General features: G+C 38.1%; 1 protein-coding gene across 4 annotated transcripts in view; it reads right to left on the reverse strand.

Annotated features, from left to right (window-relative positions):
- Positions 1–20,009, reverse strand: part of vti1a (vesicle transport through interaction with t-SNAREs 1A) — a 116,982-nt gene that overhangs the window by 92,840 nt on the left and 4,133 nt on the right. For all 4 annotated transcript variants that reach the window (XM_024284589.2, XM_024284591.2, XM_024284588.2 and 1 more), the window contains exons 2-4: positions 19,382–19,440; positions 15,391–15,501; positions 595–672 (exon numbers count right to left, since the gene is read on the reverse strand). In XM_024284589.2, the coding sequence (XP_024140357.1) occupies positions 595–672; positions 15,391–15,501; positions 19,382–19,440 (248 nt within the window). The remainder of the gene's footprint in view (positions 1–594; positions 673–15,390; positions 15,502–19,381; positions 19,441–20,009) is intronic.

Below are 20,009 nucleotides of genomic sequence, written 5' to 3' on the forward strand. Positions count from 1 at the left end.
TGATTGGTCTTGAGTGTTTCAAATACTATTTTTGAAAAATTAAATAATTTAAAATATGGTAAAATATAGTAAATGTATGAAAATAAATGATTTTACAATTTAAAAATTAAAAGATGCTAATTTAAGACATTAGACTGCAAAAATATATATTAACATTAAGCAAATGGACAACAGAAAATATTTAGCTGTGTTTATTTGTGAGTATGTATATGTGTACCTTGATCGTGATGCCCCATTGTGCGTCTTAGCCGACACTCGGCTGGAGAACAGCTGTGGGAAGGTTGCAGTGTGGGGACTGGGGTTGCGCATTGAAATTTGTATTGAATCGGGAGTTTGTGTTTACATGTGAATGTATGTGTGGAAATGTGTGTGTGTGCTGGTCATAATCTGGCTTTGGCCAGACTCTGGTCCTATGCCCTGAGCCCACTCACTGGCAAGCCAGCTTTGCATTAAACAGTGTTTCTTCCACATGACTTGGTGACAATAGTGTGGTTTTAGCTCACGATGGCCCCTGTGAGGGCCCCACCTCTTCACCCTGGGGGCCAGTCAGCCACCCACACCGGCGTCGTTTGGGCCCCCTGATTAGCACCTCACCTGGTTCTCTGAGGATCCGCCGTCGTCCCCGAGGAGCTCGTGGCGCACCTCATCACTGTAGGCAATACGTGACCTTTTCTGCAAAAAGGGGAGATGGGGGGAGAAAAAAACAGACAGAAAAAATATGGTTTAGTTCTGTTGAAAAATAAAGACACAACAGGCATTCTTTAAGCACGAGAGCCCCCTAATGGAACTAGGTGACAAACGGAGTGACACCCTTGGAGGTTGCATGTGTGTGAGCTACTGTTTGTGCACTCTTACAAGAAATGTACTGACAACAAGCAGATGTCTGGGTCTGTGACCAGGAATCCTTCCAGGGTCTGCCGTAGCACCTCAAACGCGTGAAAAAAAAAAAAAAGACGGCCCCCATCACCTTGCCCACTTAAACAAATACAAGTTGAGGGACACCATCTTGTGCGCATGGCGAGGCAGTGGAGAAGGGGACAGAGGAAAAGAACCGGGGAGATGTAATATGAGGAAGAATCACTTGTCAGAGCTAAATCTTTTCTGGGGGTCTGTCACCGCTGTCATCCCAGTGCACTGGCAGCCTCTGTGATAGCACCAATGCGGTGACTCAGACAGGGAATAATTCATCACCCATAGGCGGCCCATCGGATTTAGGGTTCCCTTTCTCTGCCTCGCACACACAAACACTCACCACACTCCCTCCACATAGGCTACAATGAAATCAAACCATGTCCCACAAAGAAAGAGAGAAAAAAAAAACACCCAAAAAGACAAACCCTCAGACACACATTTCATAGACACTTCAAAAGTGTGCCACCTCCGATGCTAGAAGAATGGGCTGCCGTTGTACTTCTTGTTTACAGACGCCCGACCCATGGAAAAACAGCCTCTTAGCATGCCCTCTAAACTAAATAAACACCAGCAGCAGACACAGAAAGTGTTTACCAAGCCTCCTTCGCTTTCTCTCAGTGTCTTGACAGGGTTTCTAGGAGGGCTGCAGGAGGTGGGCAGAATCAAACGCAAACACCAGCAGAGAAATGAAAATATCGGTTCTTCCCCAACACAATTTATTTTTATTTTTGTTTATTTCTTCTTCTCCATTTTTTTTAAATTGACTTGGAGAGAACGAAAGAAGAAAGAAAAAGTCCAGACAGTTTATTTTTATAACAGGGAATCAGTGCACAATTACCGAGTGGAAACATGCTTTTCCACAAAGGCGCTTATTCTTTTTTACCATCTTTCTAGTAGCAGTCGAAGATGTAAGAAGATGTTGTATTTTAGATATAGATTCTAAGAGGGGGAAAAAAAAGAATATATAACCTCCAAAGTCTTGATATCAAGTTTTATGATTGAAATAAGAAAAAGGAATCACATGAGATTTTTTTTTTCCCCCTCATAATCTGGAGCACAGAGTGGAAAGTCGGCACTGATGTGATTTGGCTGTTATTATCGTGATAGTGAGGACCACCGTCCTCTGGAGTAATTACAGACGAGACAGAGGGCCTGATTGACTCAGACCACAAAAATCCATTAGATAAAGAGCGCACCCAACAACACTTGTCCACAGGGACCTGAGCCAAACGCAGAGCGTCTGCTGACAGGAAAAGGAGAAGATGGGCTTCATAGAACCGCCGAAAAAAAGTCGAAATGTGGAGTTTTAGTTCTCAGAAGTTTGCTGCAATCTTATCTTTTTAGCATTAAAATTAAATAACTTAAAAACTGAATTTAATTCGTTGTATATCAATAAATAAAGCATAAAATGGTGTTAATTAATTTAACACAGAAAATCTTAAACATACATTTAATTTTTACTGATGTCTGAAAATGCTAAAATCATAAATATACATTATAAATAACGATTTTTTTTTCTATTTCAGCTTTTTTTTTCATCTACCTTCTGATCAAATGTATCTCTGATTTGCTGTTTGCAAAAAAAGAAAGTTTTTTAGGTTTTATTAAAAAAAAAAAAGAAAACCACAACATTGTTTTAAATATACTAGATTAAGGGACTTACATCAGGTGCACACACTTTTTACCAGGAAAAAACACCCACTCCCTCCATTTAAGTCAAGTTTCATCTTTAAAAGATGCAGGGCAACTTAAGGGGGAGCCGATTTCACCAGTAATTGAGACAAGGAATCCTGGGAGAAGCATTGATTTGAATGCAGAGGTTTACGACGCTTTCACACAATGTGCAGGAAGTCCTTTGTTGTTGCCGTTTTTTTTTTTTTTTTTAAATAGCTGTTTGTTACAGATGAACATATGAGGGCTTTCTGCAATGAGAAGAGAGAAGATAAAGAGTACAAAGAATGGAAAATGTCAGAAATAAAAGCGCCTCTGCAACTTCCCCTGTACCTACAGTATTCACTCAGTTTTTGGATTCCCCCTCTGGAAAACAACAGATTCCAGAGCGATTAAAGATTCCCTTTTTGATGTACAAATGTAAGCAGGTGTGATGCTGACTGCTCCATGTGGTTACAAATTTTTGATTACAGGTTTGGATGTCAAGGTAAATGACGAAAAGCTCAATTTTTAGGTCAGGAAAGCAGTTTGTTAAAAAATAAAATCTATGAAAATGATGTTTCTATTTACAGTATGTGGAAACAAAGCTGTGCAACTGAAAGACATCTAATCAAGTAATTTAAAAAAGGACTCTTGCGCAGAAAATAAAGTATAAAAAATAAAAAAGAGGAGCTTTTTAAATCCTTTTCAAAGGCCTGTCTTTTGTCTGTTGTTTTAATCTTGGGTGAAAACTTGCTACTATTCCCGGAAGCCTGCAGGGGAAGTACAAAGGTACATCTTAACTTTATGCAAAGTGGCCTGCCTTTAAAACCCTACACATCCTGTCAAATGTGGCGATGGAGGTGCTGGTGTCCTGTCAAAAACACACGTTTTTACCTCTGCTGACATGATAGCAGATGAAAAAAACATTCATCTGTGCCTGTCAAGGTATTATTACATATGCATGAAGAACAATTGGCATCAGATATGCTAATAACTTTAGCATAAGAAGCAAAAATCGCATTCATCTAATTATAACTATAGGATGTGGGCAAGAAAAAAGCAACTTTATTTTGTTTTGTAAAATAATAGTGAGGAGGCTATTTACATAGAATATATTTACAAGTATAAAGCTAAATTAATATTTTTCATAAAAATGTGGAAATACATTGGATTTTAAATGCCCTCCAACTCTCCTCCCTGATTCCTGCGTCGTATAGCAAATGTCACAAAGACCAGTCGAATAAATCTGGCGCTAGAAAGCAGATAAAATGTAAACAGTTCATTAGATGGGAAATAAAAGGCTTAAAAAATACCCAGGGGCAGAGTGTAATGAGGGGCCCTGAAGTTCCTCTGCAGACGCTTATTCCCTTTACTTTCCCAAGCTTTTCCCTTTTTCGCCGTGCACACATGGCTGGTGGCGTAGCATGAGGAATAATTAACTGCATTAAAATTAAAATACGGGGCTCCGCCGCGCGCTTCTCCACCAGTAGGGGAGTAACCAGCCGCGTTATGGTTAATGCGCCTGATCTCAATGTGAAACTGGCGTTTTATTTTTCTATCATTAGTTTGTGGAAGAATCTAACGGAACCAAGCGATTAGCAGAAAACTCGCCAACAAAGACGATTTTAACAAGCAAGGAAACATTTTAAAAAAACTTTAAGGAAAACCATTTTTTTTTAAGTGTCTGAAAAACGCAAGCATAACTCAAAGGTTATCTATATCAATGGATATCAATTCCTCTCCCCCCTCCCCAGCGGGGTTTGTTTCTCTGCTGATATGTGGACCACTGCCAGCAGGTTGCACTCTGGTTCCTCTGCAAGTGGGGGCATAGGTGGACTGATGTGGCGTGGTGTTTAAAGGAAGCCGAGACCTTTAAGCAGGCACAAGTATCACAACAGCATCTTAAATAATGCATCTGCGCTTGGCGGGGGTTGAACACACACACACACGTGCACTCTCACGGTGCCACAAAGCAAGGCATCCACATTAGGCGTCGCCTTGCATCTTCTGATTTCCTTTAGTGCAAACAAATTATTAGAGGACGCCCAACCAGGTGCTGTTTTTGAGAAACATTTGAGGAATTATGAGACACAAAAGAAGGGGTCATGTGACCTTTTTTTTGTTTTTCTGTGCTCCCGAAAATCAATCACACATATATATTTAAAAAATGGTTTGGATTTCATTTATTTATTTATTTTTTGCATTATGAGAAATCCCCCGTTTAGAGGGAGAACGAGTGTAACCCATGTGAACGCCGGCGCAGTGTGTGTCCTCTCCCCCAGCAGAAAAGAAGCGGTGGTGGAGGAACCGCAGCCTTAGATAGCAGCATGGGGCCACTCATTAGCTCACAGGTAGGCGCTTTGGTAGGATCTGTAGCGCGTGGCATTGTGTTCACCTAGCAAAATAAAAACACCTCAAGGAGTCTTAAAGAGGCAATTGTCAAAAACACAAAAGGTGAAAAGATCAACCCCAGGAAAGCAGTAAATTAGTCCAAGTCATTGAGAAACCAGGTAAAAAGGACATCTTTTATGTAGCAGTTTTTATTACTGTAAAGTGATGCTACATTCAAACATCAGTACATATTTTTTAAAGTGACACACGATCTTTTTTTTTTTTTTTTTGCTTTCTAGATGTAAACAGGATTTTATCTCCCGGGGAAATACCTCAGCATCTGCCGGTTAAAGACTACACAATTCAGAAAAAGGGCCTTTTATGCTTGAGCCTCTGTGATACCAGCGGCGTGTTTCCCTGTCACAGTCGTTTTTAATGCAACCGCCGAGATCAGTCGGTAAAACCTAACGACTGTAACCATACAGTGAGAGACTGCGGGAGGAGAGAGAAGGACCGCCAATGAACTCCCAGCAAAAAGATCAGATTCAAGGAGGCCTTTGATTGAAGAAGCAGCGGATGTTTCTTTAAGGAACAATTAAGCTCAGAAAATAAAGAATCAAAGGTCGTGTTTCCACACTTCCATCATCTTCATTTGTCGCTTTTCTTCTCCAAAGTCTAAAGTTGTGGATAAAAAGTAGGAAAAGACGTAAAGAAGAGAGCGAGCGAAAATGAAAAGAGAAGGTGGGTTATACAGATGAGGGGGCCTAGGTGCTTAGTGGTGCAAAACTGAGACAGACAGCGTTGGTTAGAGGAGTAAATCAATAGAGCTGAGCCGTCGGGAAGGCGAGCAGGCAGGGCAAGGAGACAGGAGAAGAGAGGGGAACCGGCGCAGGGGCCCAGGCTCCGATCACAACGCTGGCTTCTGGCGTGCAGTGGGGAATAAAGTGGGCCTCCCCGGGTCAGCACCACAGAAAAAGGTGAGATTAGAGGAAAGTGGAGGAGGTATTTTCACAGAGTGAAGGTGGGAGGGGTGGAGGACGACAAGCGAGCATGTGTGTGTGGGTATGTGTGTGTGTGTGTATCGGGGGAGTGCATGCTGGATACCTGGCAAGCCAGGGACCAACCGGCCCATTAGCCTGTGGGCACCTACATGTGGTTCACTGAACCTTCTGCTGGGAAGAGCTCCTCTTCTTTCGGTCTTCCCGTGTTTTTTAAAGATACCTTCACTTTTAACCCTTTCCCTGCTTTGGAAAGTGGCTCAGTCCTGACCTCGATTTATGATTCATTTTTGTGTGATGTCTATTCTTAGAGTGTTATCTAAAATTGAAAAACGTAAAAAAAAAAAAAAAGTAGACACAAAGGGAGAGGAGTCAGGCCTACTGAGCATGCACACGTGCGCGTCCAACAGTGGACATACACGCAGAAGACCGTCTCCTTCAGTGCTTTCCCTTTTATTGTAATGTGACCATTGTTGCCGCTGAATAGCGAGTTTATTAGCATAAGAATACGGCCGCGCACAAAGACTTTTACCCAGATCATTATCTCTATATATTTATGTATACTTTGCTATTTTAGTGGCCAGAACTCATTCAAATGCTGATGAGGCCAGTAAGGCCCCATTCCAAAGCCCTTCCAATATGTCCCCCATTGAACTTCCCAATACACTCTGCGTTCCCGGGGCGTCTGCGGAGGAATTCACACGAGTGACTCTGAAGTTAAAAGAAAACAAAAGGAAAAGTTGTTTACTTCTGATGCAAACTATTCAAAACAGCTGTTTTCAAAAATATGAACTAAAAAACTTGCAATGTGTGATATTAGTGATCAATATTGCAATGACGATACGACTTCCGATACATGACCATGTTACAAAACATCTAATACATCATCATTGAGTATCTATCATAAAGAGGTTCATCCAATTAGTCAAATGCAAAAAATGACAAATTAGAGATTAATTTGTTACATACGTCAAGCTGCCATAAGATTATTTTCTATGTGTAAACATTTATAGTAACAATTTATTGCAATATTTTTCAATACGTGTATTGCACAGGCTAATATTGTGATGACAATAAATGTGTGATGTATCGTGCAGGCCTAATATGAACATTAAAAAAACAGATTAAATAGAAATAGTTGTGAAAAAAATGACCTTTTCAAAAGACAGCGAGGAACAGATTGAGGATAATCGGATAAGAAATATAAAAGTTTAGTTTCACAGGACAAGGCGATTGATCTTGCACTGACCAAACTCACAAGATCAAAAATTGATCTGTATAATTGTTCAAGGCGACAGCTGAGTTTTACAACAGAATTTAAAAATACCCAAGACAAGAGTGAATTGTTGCTTTTTTCTTCTTTTTACCTAGATTTGTTGCTTAAAAACCAATAAAAAGAATAATCCAACTTGTAGAGGTGGAAATCTTGATGCACCTCACGATTTGATTACGGTTCAGGAGGCAACAATTCTATTCTGAAACTATTCGAGTGTGAAACGATTCAATTATGGACTGATTCGATTAAGAAACGACTATGAAACAATTCGATTAAGAATCGGTTCAATACTGAAAGGATTCGATTCTGAAACTATTCAATTATATAAACAATTAGATAATGAAACGATTCAATTGTAGAACAATTCGATTTTGAAAAGATTAAATTCTAAAACGATTCGATTCTGAAACAAGTCGATTCTGAAACTATTCGATTATGAAACTTTCAATTGTGGAAGAATAAAATTTTGAAACGATTCAATTCTGAAACGATTCAATTGTGGATTGATTCGATTCTGAAATGATTCGATCATAAAGTATTTATCAATGCATCCCCGACCTGCATTTTTTTTAGACATGTTTCTCTTTACTACAAGACCAATATGACTTACTTTTCTCCACCAAAGTCTATTTTAAGTAAATACAAGGTCAGCAAACTTGTATAACTTTTATTGAGAACATAAAAATTCTGAAAAATATTTTGTTTGATAATCAAAAATCTCTCACAGCATCAAAAGGGGAAAAATGTTCCCTGAACTCAGCAACCATAAATAAGATAATGTTAGGTTTTATCATTAGACCAGCTTTAATCAAGCACTCTTTAACTTACGTCAAACTAAATAAATAGCTAGACGTTTTCGTAAACTTGTAGTGTTTCCTACATATTTAATTTTGGTGTGACATAACTCACACACCGAGTGACTTTTATCCAATTGACCCTCGACATGAAGAAAGCCAAAATGCCTCCAAACGGTCACTTTAAGTGAAGTCAAGGCCGATCAGATGACGAAATCTGGAAGGTCAGCTATGTGAAACAAAGAAGTTTGTTACTTTTACTTTAATTATTTTATGTTTTCGATTATTTAAAATTCATAAAACGATTCAGACTCATTTATGGATCACAATCAAAGCATCTAAAATTTGATTTTTTTCCCCACCACTGCCAACTTGTTAGGCTGCGAGACTATAGAGGTGCACCACTCGATCGACTCTGAAACGCTAAAGATTTTTAAATGTAAAGAGTTCCTCTTCTGTTTACCCCCTTCTCCCTCAGACCTGCCTTCTCTGAGGCTCGCCGTACTTATTAAAAATCAAATACCGCAGCCTAAAATACAGAGGGAAAAAACACAGACCCAATGATTCATAATACATTTCATAAATACTTCATGAACCCCTTCACCATACTTAAGCCAGTCAGGCAAAAAAAGAAAACATTGTCACCTATTCTAGTACCGGCTTGTCAGCACATCACTGGGGAGTGGGTGTCACATGTCACTTCTGGTTTACACCAGTGCATGGGACAGACTCTGCACAGGAAAATCAGGGTAGGACAGAAAGAAGAACAGAAGGAAAAGTGAAAGGGAGGTGGGAAGGGAAGGGGGAGGAGGGGGTGTTATCATATCATCACCCCATGTCTTTATACCCCCCACCCCTTATTATCTTTGGCCCCCACTCTCTCCAGTCACTCAATCACACAAGCCCTGAGGACAGTATGGGGACCTGGGAGGGCCTTTGCTTCTTGGTAGACTGAGCCAGACAAGCGTCTGAAAGCTATACTGATCACTGTCAGTGTGTGTGGATGTAGGGTGACTTTGGAGGGGCCAGGAGAGATAAGCGAGGAAGGAAACGATTGCACGGAAGGATAACAGCCAAAATTTGCACACTGACAAACAAATGTGGCGCTCCAGGCATAATGCAGATATGCCCCCTCTACGCAGGCGACGGGGAAAATGTGCTCCCGCTTTCACATGTGAGGCGATGCTATTTCAGCAAGTGGACTCCTGACAGGAACTCGTTCAGTTGTGGGCTTAAAAAAAGTCTGTCTAATTGTCCTTCTGCAGGATTAATCTAAGGATGCTTCACAGTTATCAGATTGTGTGCGGACATGCTTGTTTACAATAGCTCTGGAGTCACTTTTAAAACATTTTTGGCAACACAGACCTGTCTTTTACCTTATAAAAGGTGAAAAAAACCTTAAAAAATGACAAATAATACTCAATTTACAATCTCCTAACAGTATAGCTTCACCCGTTCTTCCAGGACTGACATGAATGAACTTCTTTCTTTTATTTTGTGGCAGTGTCCTTCAACCTAAATCTGATCTGCCACTCCAATTAACAAGCAAGGAGACGCGGGGTTTTTCATCACACCAGTGAAAAGAATAAATCCATAAACAAATCCAATCTTGTCCACAAAAAAAAACAACATGAAAAAGACAAAAACACCACAAAGGGCTTTAAGAGGAAAACTAAAAGACTTTTAAATTGTAAGTTGCTACTCATAGTCATCTTAAATCTGCATTCAGTGGGATTGTGGCGGCCAAATCCCAGACAATCGATTTAATTTTTGAGCGATTAGACTTTCGTTGATCGGTTGTTGAGCAACAAAAAGAGTCAACTTTTACTCTTCTGCGTCTAATACCAGTAAGTAAGCTGAGGCGATTTAAAGTGTTCAACATCCCACTCAAGTGGGTCTGTCATGTTTCTGCGTTCAAAAGTCCTCCTAATGAGGACAAGGAGCAAGAAAACAGCAACTTCTCAAGATGGTTCGCTTGTAAAGAAGCCACTCGAACACAAAAGTACACTAACTCCTATTAAATCATTAAATTCATCAAAACTATCAGCACAATTAAAGAAAAACAGCCTTCACATGATGGAGCCTTATTATGACTTTTTGATGGACTTTATAAACTTTTTTTTTCTTATTTTGTTCTTCTTTGTCTTTGTAACCTTCAAATATAAAGAAAACTAATTGAAAAACACTAAAGTTTAGTAATAACATCAGAAAGTGAAAAGTTAGTTAATTTAAATAATAATTTATTTACATTTAGAGGGGAAACTCTTATTATTTTTGTTGTCTAGAAAAAAGAACTGTAAAATCTAATAAAAAAAAAAAACAAGTTTAGCGATAAAAAGCAATTCTTCAAATCTAGATAAAAGTTAAAATGCTTTAAAAATATACTAAATGATAAAATCCAACAAAGACAAACAAGAACTTAAGTCGAATTAGTGAACTGTGTTAAAATTCCTCTACATTTCCAGTTTAATAAACACTTTCTACAAACTTATAAAGTCCAGTGTAAGAAATAAAAAAGGTTTTATCACCCCCCTCCTCCCCCCTTAAATCCTGCATTAATATGGTCATTTATGAAACAGATCTATAGAGCTAAAATATTCAGAACAAACAGCTTTTCATTCCATTCACCTGAGTGCGAGGGAGAAAATAAACTGTTCAATATTTCAAGGTTGACTGACTCTTTGGAAAAACGCAATAATTAGGGCGGACAGGGCAGACGCTAAGAAGCATTCCATCTAAAGGGCTTTATTAAAAGGAAAGGGCAGTCCAAACGTTCTCCTTGACCATGACTGAAACTCCAAACAATCGCCAATAGATAACTGGAAATAAGGAAGGGACAGTTGTATGCTCGTGACACTGGGCCTTGTGATTTCAGCTTAAAGGTCCATAATAGAGTTAATAAAGCGAGTAGGAGACAGAATAACACCTTTCAGTCAAAAATACACATCTATCTAAATTACACTTTTGAAATGTTGGTTTTAAAAAGAACAGAATGTCACATTTGGGTAATTTATTTTACTTTATATTCAAGGTAAAATGAAATTCTGATAAAGACCGACATCTTTTTTCTGGGACTTTAATTGACAAACGTGCCCCTTTATCATCTTCCTACATATTTGTACTGATGTAAAACCATGTGTGTCCATATAAAACCATAAGAACATCTTAAGTTGTTCCAACGATAAATAAGGAACAAGTGAAAAACAGGAAAAGCACTCATCCATCAGAAAAACATCGGAGACAGGCAATTAGTCTAAGGGGGTTTGGGAAAATTATCAGTGCAAGACCGCCATCTGCTGGATAAAGAGTGCAATAACTCTAAAATGGTAAAAAAAAAAAAAGAATAAAATTTGTCTGGCTGGTTCAAACTCCTTATAGATGAGAACCATATTCATTGAAAAGGCACTTAAAAACTTAAAAAGAATTTCATTCACGAATATTTCTGTACTGATTATGACTTTTTTAAAAGGTGGTGAAAATATGATGCTATATGAGGTAAATGTGTCTGTTTTAAGTATTTTCTTTTATTTAAACTGAACAAATGTGGGACATTCTTTGGCAAAAATCTGAAATTTTAAAGAAAATTTTAACTTGTTTATTAAAATATTTACATTTAAAGACGGAGACTTATAATATGTCTAGAAACCCATTTAACAAAGAAAAGAGGGATCTCATATTTATAATTAAAATGTAATCAAACTGTTTTTTTTTATGAAAATAATAGAGTGGCCTTTCCCCACTTTAAAAAAGATAGAGCCGTTTATCCGACCAATTTCTATTTTACTAAGTTTAGCTCAGGATCAATTCTTTGATCAACCTTAAAGCCACAGCTCAAAAAATGACCCCATCAATAGGATTTTTTTTTTTTTGCCTTATTTTTTTTCCTTTTATTTGTTTGTTGTTGTACTTTTTTTCTCTTTTTCAGGCTGACATCCTCTCTGGCTCCTCTAACAGCTGTTTGTCTAACCCAGCACCCTTACAGACCAGCAATGTCACCACAGGTGAGGAAGAGGATGAAAAAGCAGGGTGAGGAGGGAGAAACCCAGGGGAGGGCAGCAGGAGGTGGAAAGTTTGTGGAGATCAGGCAGTAAGAAAGCCAAAAAGGCCTTGATATCCACAAAAAGCAGAACAAAGGTTGAGCTTTTTACATTAGAAAGAAAGGAGGGTGCCTTTTTTCTCCTGCGTGAAAGTCTTTTGAGCCGAGTGCCATGTCCTGGCTTGGTCTGCAGAAAGTGAGAGGCTGAGATGGGCATTTGAAATCTGCGGCCTCAAGTTCTTCTAAACGCTTGGATTGGAAAGACAAAGATAGATTAGATGCTTCAGTGTCAGTTTGATGGTTCTGGTTGATGCTGGCCTAACCCCCACCAAAACAAACATACAAATAAACATGACCCAAAACAAGGAGACCACAGAAACACATTTCCATTGAGCGGTCTGGACCGGACTGGTCCTGTCCGGGCCAGTTTAGAATGGTCCGGGCCATTCAAGCAAGCATTTCTATTGTGTTGGACCATCAAGGCACATGTGGGGTGTAGACCAATTATGTAGCTGTGTGACTACAGCTAAAGGTAATGACAACAACAGCGGAAGTCATGCGTCAGCTCCTTTTATTCATATTTGAGTTCTTGTATTTCATATATGTCATATATTGTCGTAATACTTTTTCGGATTTTATCAGGTGATGAGGGTAGTTCAGCCCAAACTGGTGTGTACCATTTTCCTATGGATCTACAACCAAAAATGGTTGAGGTCGGTCCTCCTTAATGGGTCCATTTTAGAATTTGGAAATGGTCAAAGTACCGGTCCGGACCGTAGAAACGAGGCACGAAATTGTGTCTGAATTTTCCTCACTACTAACTTGACTATTTTTTACAAAAATCCATGAAATCCAGCACCCTAGAAAATTCCCAGAAGTCTCTACATAAAAATTAAGATAATCACTAGATTGGCGAATATAGACCACAATGCATTGCATTTGAATGATTGGTCATTTGCAAATTATTTTTTTCAGAACACAGTGGATTCATAAATAGTCTTTGTAAAATGTTAATATTTATTTGGTGATATTTCCAAATTTCCTCCCTACTCCCTAGCAGCCTAATAAACTACAGTGCGGGACTATTAAAAGGCAATTCAGACACTATGCTCACTGCTTTTATTTTTAAATAGTAGATCACAGATTTTCTGGAGTAAAAACCTAAAAAATATGAATATTTAAAAAAATATTTATGAATCCACTGTGTTTCGATGATGAAAACTTATATGATTTACAAAAATACATTAAAGTACATTTTTATTGCATAAAATCCAATAAAATGCATTGTGGTCTATATTTGCCAATCTAGTGAGTAATAAAATGGATTTTCGCAGAGAATTCTGGTTAATGATTGGGAATTGTAGATTTGGATACCTTGACACACTAAGTAGTGAATAGTAAAAGAATTCTGATTCAACCAAGGTTTTTACTTCAGCAAATAGGTGACGTCATAGTTGCCATTTAAAAAACAAAACAAAAAAAGTAGTAAACATGAAATTGCGTTTAAATCCAGAGTTTATAGCATATAGAGGGAATTCAAACATAACAAAGGTTTTCTTTTAGTTTTAAAATTCTTCAAGTTGAGTCATGGCGTGAGGACTTAAAGAGCCTAAATCATACAAAATCAACTTTTTTTAAGCTTTTAAGTGGTGCTCTATTCTTTTACTCTAGTAGAGCTCTGAGCACCAGCCCCTTCCAATCCCTATGTCCATACGTATGAACATGGGAGGACCAGCCCCTTCCAAGAAGAGTCTGCGCTACCAGCCCCGCCCCCAAGCTAACACCAACTTCCACTTTCCCTGAGGAGCTAGCAGTGATTGGCAAAACGCCTTCATTTTAGTATCAACTTTTAGAAGAAGTTCTGCATCTAATCTGCAGAGAGACAACCACACAAACACGAACCCGAGGCCGGCTCTATGCTGACATCATGAAATGGGCGGCACTCACAGGGAGTGAAAGGCGGAGCCTCAGCGATTGAGTCGTCTTACTACCATGTACGAAAGGGAGCTCGCAAAAATAACTCATATTTCAATAAAAATTAATTCTTTAGTGTGCTAAAGGTAAAGATATTATCATGTATATGGATATAGTTTACTCTGAAAGGCTTAAGGATAGCATGATATAAATTATATGATATAAAATCGTCTTTAAAATGCTCATATTAGCATCATAAAAAACATGCAAAAATGATGAAGAGTTGAACTTTTTTATTTTCTATCTATTTTTTTCTTTATTATTTATTATTAATTTTAGTAGCTGGTCAAAAAGTGCAGCATCTAACAACAAAGGTGTGAATAATAACAATAGCACCAGAGCAGGGGTTCTACTTTTTGTCATCACTAAATGCAAGATGAGAAAAAAAGGATACAATTGGCAGATTGTTTTTGTTAGCTTTTTTATGGGTTAGTATTTAGGAATTTTTATCATAATTTACAGCCTATGAATAAGTTATCAAGTTTGTTGTAATTTATTAATAAACAAATGAAAAATATATATTTTAATTGGGTTCAAAATATTGTCTACTTATATCTTCTTTGGTTGCCACTGATAGAGTTTTTCATTCATCATGAAATATAATTCTTAAAAGGAGAACAAGCAATCAGAAATTAAACGTTTTGTTTTGGAAAACATTGAAAACTAATTTATTATATATTTATCTATGTTGATATTTTGGATGCAAATTACTTTAGAAGTGATTAAAAAGCAGATCAATTACAGTTTCAAGCTAAAAAAAAAAATTAGCTGCATTTACTCTGTTATGTTGCGAGTAAAAGCACAAAATACTGAGCAACAGGGAAAAAAATAGTAAAGAAACTAACCGCTTTAAAGATTTACGCCTCCAATGCAAAGATTAGAATGCAAACGGTCATTAAAAATTCTTCCCGGAGATAATTTATTAACATGAGAATCAATACCAGCAACACCACAGGGATCAAATGAAGAGGTAAACAACAATATGGACTTCAAGTGTGAGCCCCCAAAAGTGTGAAGTGTTCTTCAACAGAAGCTCGCAATAAAGCCCAGACATGCATTGATAAATTAGTAAACAAGGCCAGAGTGTGCAGCAACAGCACCAGAACGTACAGCCCAGCTCTTGATGGGCTTTGCTAGCAAGTTCAAACATAAAGAGTGAATTAACCTCAGTGGATGCACCGCTGAGTTCCACAGTTGGAGTGTTTGTGTTGGAAAGGATGTCTGTTAGTGTAAAATACTCCATTTATGATGCAGACGCTCGGTTTGTTGCGTTTGCTTTAAAATACCCATTGTGTGTTTTTTATATTACACACAAGAGTCGATATGAGTTGATAATCGCATTCATATACATATTCCAATGCTTGAGTGTGGTGTTTTAATAATAAATAAAAGCTACTTCATTCGGCATGTACTTACAAAATCTTTCTCAAGTTTCTCCAGCTCCTGCTTGTAGCTCTTCAGCCGGCTGTTGTACATGGCTCTGCTCTGAATGGGGATCTCTCGCACCTCCAGATCCATCTGCTCCATCTGCAACCCAAGGTCGGACCGGTTCATTTCAGGGCGAAACATGTCGTTCAGGATCCAAATGAATTTTTCACAGAAATAAGCTGATTATCAAGTTCTACTCATGAAAATCAAGTTTTTGTTTCTCTTTGACGTGTTTCTAAGACATTTTTCTGATGAAGGTTTGGGTTGGAGGACACACTTAATCTAAACATTTGAATATTTCAATAAATCAAAAATCAGGAGCAGACAAAAAAAATGCAGCTTCAAAAAGAACTTCTGTGTGCTGTAATAGATAAGCTGACGAGGTTTAATCTGATGCATTCACTTCCAGATCCATTTACCGGTACATCTTTGTTTTCATCGTCTGAGTTGGCATCTGGCTCATAACTGTACGGCTGGATATCTCCAATATTACTCACCAGTGTTGTTAAGTTTAATTTAAAGGGCCTTTAATATGCAAAATCAACTTTTTTGAGCTTTTAAGTGTTTTAACGTTCATTGGTCACTATAAACAACCTCAACCTCAAAGCGGTAATTTTGTCTTTTCACGTGCTTCTGAGTAATCCTCTTAATACCAGCGCTCTGAGCACCACCCCCTCCCAACCTCCTCTTCACGGGCTGATGTCACAAAGTGAGAACAACCCTTTCAGGAAGAGTCTGCGCTTCCAGCACCGCCCCCAGTCTAACACCAACACGGACACTTTCTCCACGGAGCTAGCGGTTTAGCTAATATTTCAGCTGCATACTACCCGTTTTGGCTGACCTAGGCTTTTTTTAGGCTAATTTGGCCTTTAACTAATATTTTAGTTGGCTATCAGCATCCTCAGCTATCGTCACTAGCATCTTTTGCGGCCAAATTCAGCTTACATTTCATCTATGATGATGCTAGTGTGAATATATATGTAGTTTTTAGTTAGTTTAAATTGAATGATGGTTAAGATTTGTGTTTTACATCCACTTTGTGCATGACCCGATTAGTCGACTAATCAGAAAAAATAATCGGCTATTAGTCGACTATTAAAATAATCGTTTGTGGCAGCCCTAATGAAAGGGGGAGCGCCTATCGACTATTACCACCCAGCTCTCTCCATGCAGGTGGCATAAGCTGACTCAGAAGCGGCTGAAAAAAGTCCTGATATGCTGAAGAAGATTGTCATGGAGGACAATTATAATCTGGAGTAGGCGTTGATTATTTGATGAAAGAGGAACAGAGAGACAGAGTGACACTCTTCATCTGCATCATAAAGTCCGCTGCTATACAGTCTTTCGTTCTTAATTAAAAAAAAAAAAAAAACTTTTTATGTTTAGTAATATTCCAATTTTTTTTAAATAAATATTTTTGTTAACATTTATGGTTTGTCTTCGTGGGGAAACCCAGCAGACAGAGGCCAGCCAAAGAATGGCGCCATGAAATCGGCGGAAGCTGCAGGGAGCAAAAGGCGGAGCCTCAGAGATCAACTCGTCTTACTTCCGGGTCTAAAAAGAACTCACAAAAATAACAAATATTTCCCAAATAATTTGTCCTTTAGTTTGCCAAAGGTAATACCGTATTTTTCGGACTATAAGTCGCACCGGAGTATAAGTCGCAGGGGCCAAAAAATGCATAATGAAGAAGAAAAAACCATACATAAGTCGCACTGGAGTATAAGTCGCATTTTTTTCAAGTAATTTATTTTACAAACTGGTTGAAAAAAATGATATTACATCATCCTGGAAGGTAAGTTATAACATTCATAAGTGAATAGAAAACAGGCTAAATATGTGTCAACACATATTCACATATTAGCATCATGAAAAAAACCAAAAGGTGTAGCATTTATATAACATAACAGTTTTATTTAACTATAGCCTCAAGAACTCATCAACTTTGTATCTTTACTGTAATTAATTGCACACAATCTCACTCCATATCACTAAATCCCTTAAATTCTTCGTCCTCTGTGTCACGTCTGAATAACTAAAGTAAATAAAGTAATTGCATAGATCACCATAAGAGGGCACTCTAGACTTACGGTCCATATCTCATCATTAAAAATTTGTATATAAGTCGCACTGGAGTATAAGTCGCAGGGACATTCAATCTATGAAAAAAACCGCGACTTATAGTCCGGAAAATACGGTATATGATCATATATATGGAAAGAGCTTACTCTGGAAGACTTAAGAAATGGTCTAGATCAGGGGTGTCAAACTTAATCACACAAAGGGCCATAATCCAAAACACACCTTAGGTCGTGGGCCGAACAGGATAAACATATATTGAACACAATAAAACTATATTTTTAAAACTTTAAAACCATAACTTTTTAACAAAGTTATGAACTAGATTTATAGCATTACATGCAATAATGCTAGTGTGAATGCTGCAAGCTGAATTTGGCTGATGAGGATGCTAGTGCTGATAGCTAAAGATACTGAAACTGATCGATAAAAAGGCTGAAGCTGATGGCTGAAATCACTGAAGCCAACAGGAGAAAACAGTGAAGCTGATAGCCAACTAAAATATAGGCCAAATGCCAAATTAGCCGAAAAAAAAGGAAAAAAAAGTCTTAATTACCCAAAACAGCTAGCATGTAAATATTAGCCTAAATCCAAAACAGTCTAAAAAAACGTAAAAACACCTAAATTAGCCAAAACAGCCAGCATGCAGCTGAAAAAAAATCTGAACTTCAAAATAACCTTAAAAAAACTGAAAAACCCCTAGATTAGCCAAAACAGCTACCACGTAGCTGAAATATTAGCTAAACTCCAAAATAGCCTTAAAAAATCTTAGTAAATGCCAAAATAGTCCAAAAAGCTAACAGAATGCTAATTTTTAAAACTTTAAAACCATAACCTTTTAACATAATTATGAATAAAATTAAGGCAGGAACATTTTCCCAGAATAAGTCAACTTGAACCTTAAATAACTTTCAATATTTTACCCTCCAAAAAAATATATTTTGTCAAAATTATACAAGTAAGAAACAAGCATAAGATAACATTGTCCCATTAATAACAATAAAATAAAATGATCTGGAGGGCCAAATCCGGCCCTCGGGCCTTGACTTTGACACATGTGGTATAGACTCTTTAATATATGTTCTTCATGGTTAGTAAAATCCCAAATAAACATGTTAAAAACCCAGTTTTCATCAGAGTGGGTCTTTAAGATTACATTTTACTTTAAATTAAAAGGTATTTTCAAATGCAAGTGTTTTTGAGCTGTCAAAGCATTTTTACTTGTCATTTGTTTGATTGAAATCTAAGATGAATACCCACTCATGGATAAAGAAACATCTAAAATATTCAACTTGAAACTCTTGGAGTAAAGTAACTTTAGCAGCTTTTAGTTGAGCATGCTCTTGTGTTGACTTTGAAAATAAAAGCGCCTCCTGCTCATGCCTCTCAGCTGTGATGAAAGTAGCAGCAGAGTGAGGTTGTTCTGTAAATAAATACAGCACAAATATGAAGGCCCCTTCACAGAAATGACACGAATAAGCCCAACAGTGTCACAGTGAATGAGCCATGGGTGCATCTGATGTGTCGCTAGGCAGATCTCCTTGGCAGATTTGGAGGAAACTAATCACTACGCCGTAACAAGACAAGTGCAATAACAATTTGTCTCAGTTAGGTGACTGCTCTTTTTTTTTTTCCTCTCTCAACTGGAAGATGAAGACTCCCTCCTCAAGATAATGGCTTGAAATGTGTCATAGGGGTGTCACTTAAAAGCAGATTACTGTGTGAGGAGGAAGCCTCCTCTCTGCCATGAGATAGTGCCTGTGTGTCTGCGTGTCATGTCACCGCCGCGATAACACAGGTGGCGTTGTCTTGTGCCGGTAAAAATGGTCCCCTCCCTCTATCCCCAAATTCATAATTTAGGAAATGGGAAAAGGGAGAAAATTACTGATCAAAGACGTACCAACTCTCTGACTTCTTCAAGCTGTTTGTCGACATTTAGAATCAGCTGCGTCTTCTCCTCTGGAAGAGAAAAAAAAACAAACATATTGATCAGCCGACGGAGAAGCAGCACATCTTGACAAGAACCCAATCCCCCCCCTGCAAAGGGGAAAAGATGGGGGGGGGGGTAGAAAGAAAAAGACTGGGAGAAAACAAACACACACGTGGACACATTTGAAGATATATTTACACATTCTCTCCACACGATGAGCCAACATTTGATGTCTTTTAGTTATAGGCGTCTATGACGCCTTTGTTGAGGAGCTGTGAGACACCTCATGGGGGGGCGGGGTGGGGGGTGTCAGCTTTGCTTACTTGCCAGAAGTGAGTCCCTCTCAGAATGACTAATATTGGGTTCTCACTACTCAACCCGTGGCTGCTTCTCCAGATTACCCAAAGAAACTCATTAAATCCACAAGTTGAGAAGAGAGATGGAAAGTCGACGGCAGAAACTCTTCTGGATGTGTTAAAATGCACAACAACAACAAAAAGTTCTGGTTTAATCTCTTACCAATTCTTCTTTGTAAAGTACAACACATTTTTGCAAACAAAAGCAGTTATATTAAGGTTTTTTTTTTTTTTTTTTTTTT

The sequence above is a fragment of the Oryzias melastigma genome, linkage group LG19, assembly GCF_002922805.2.
Source record: "Oryzias melastigma strain HK-1 linkage group LG19, ASM292280v2, whole genome shotgun sequence".
NCBI lineage: Eukaryota > Metazoa > Chordata > Actinopteri > Beloniformes > Adrianichthyidae > Oryzias > Oryzias melastigma.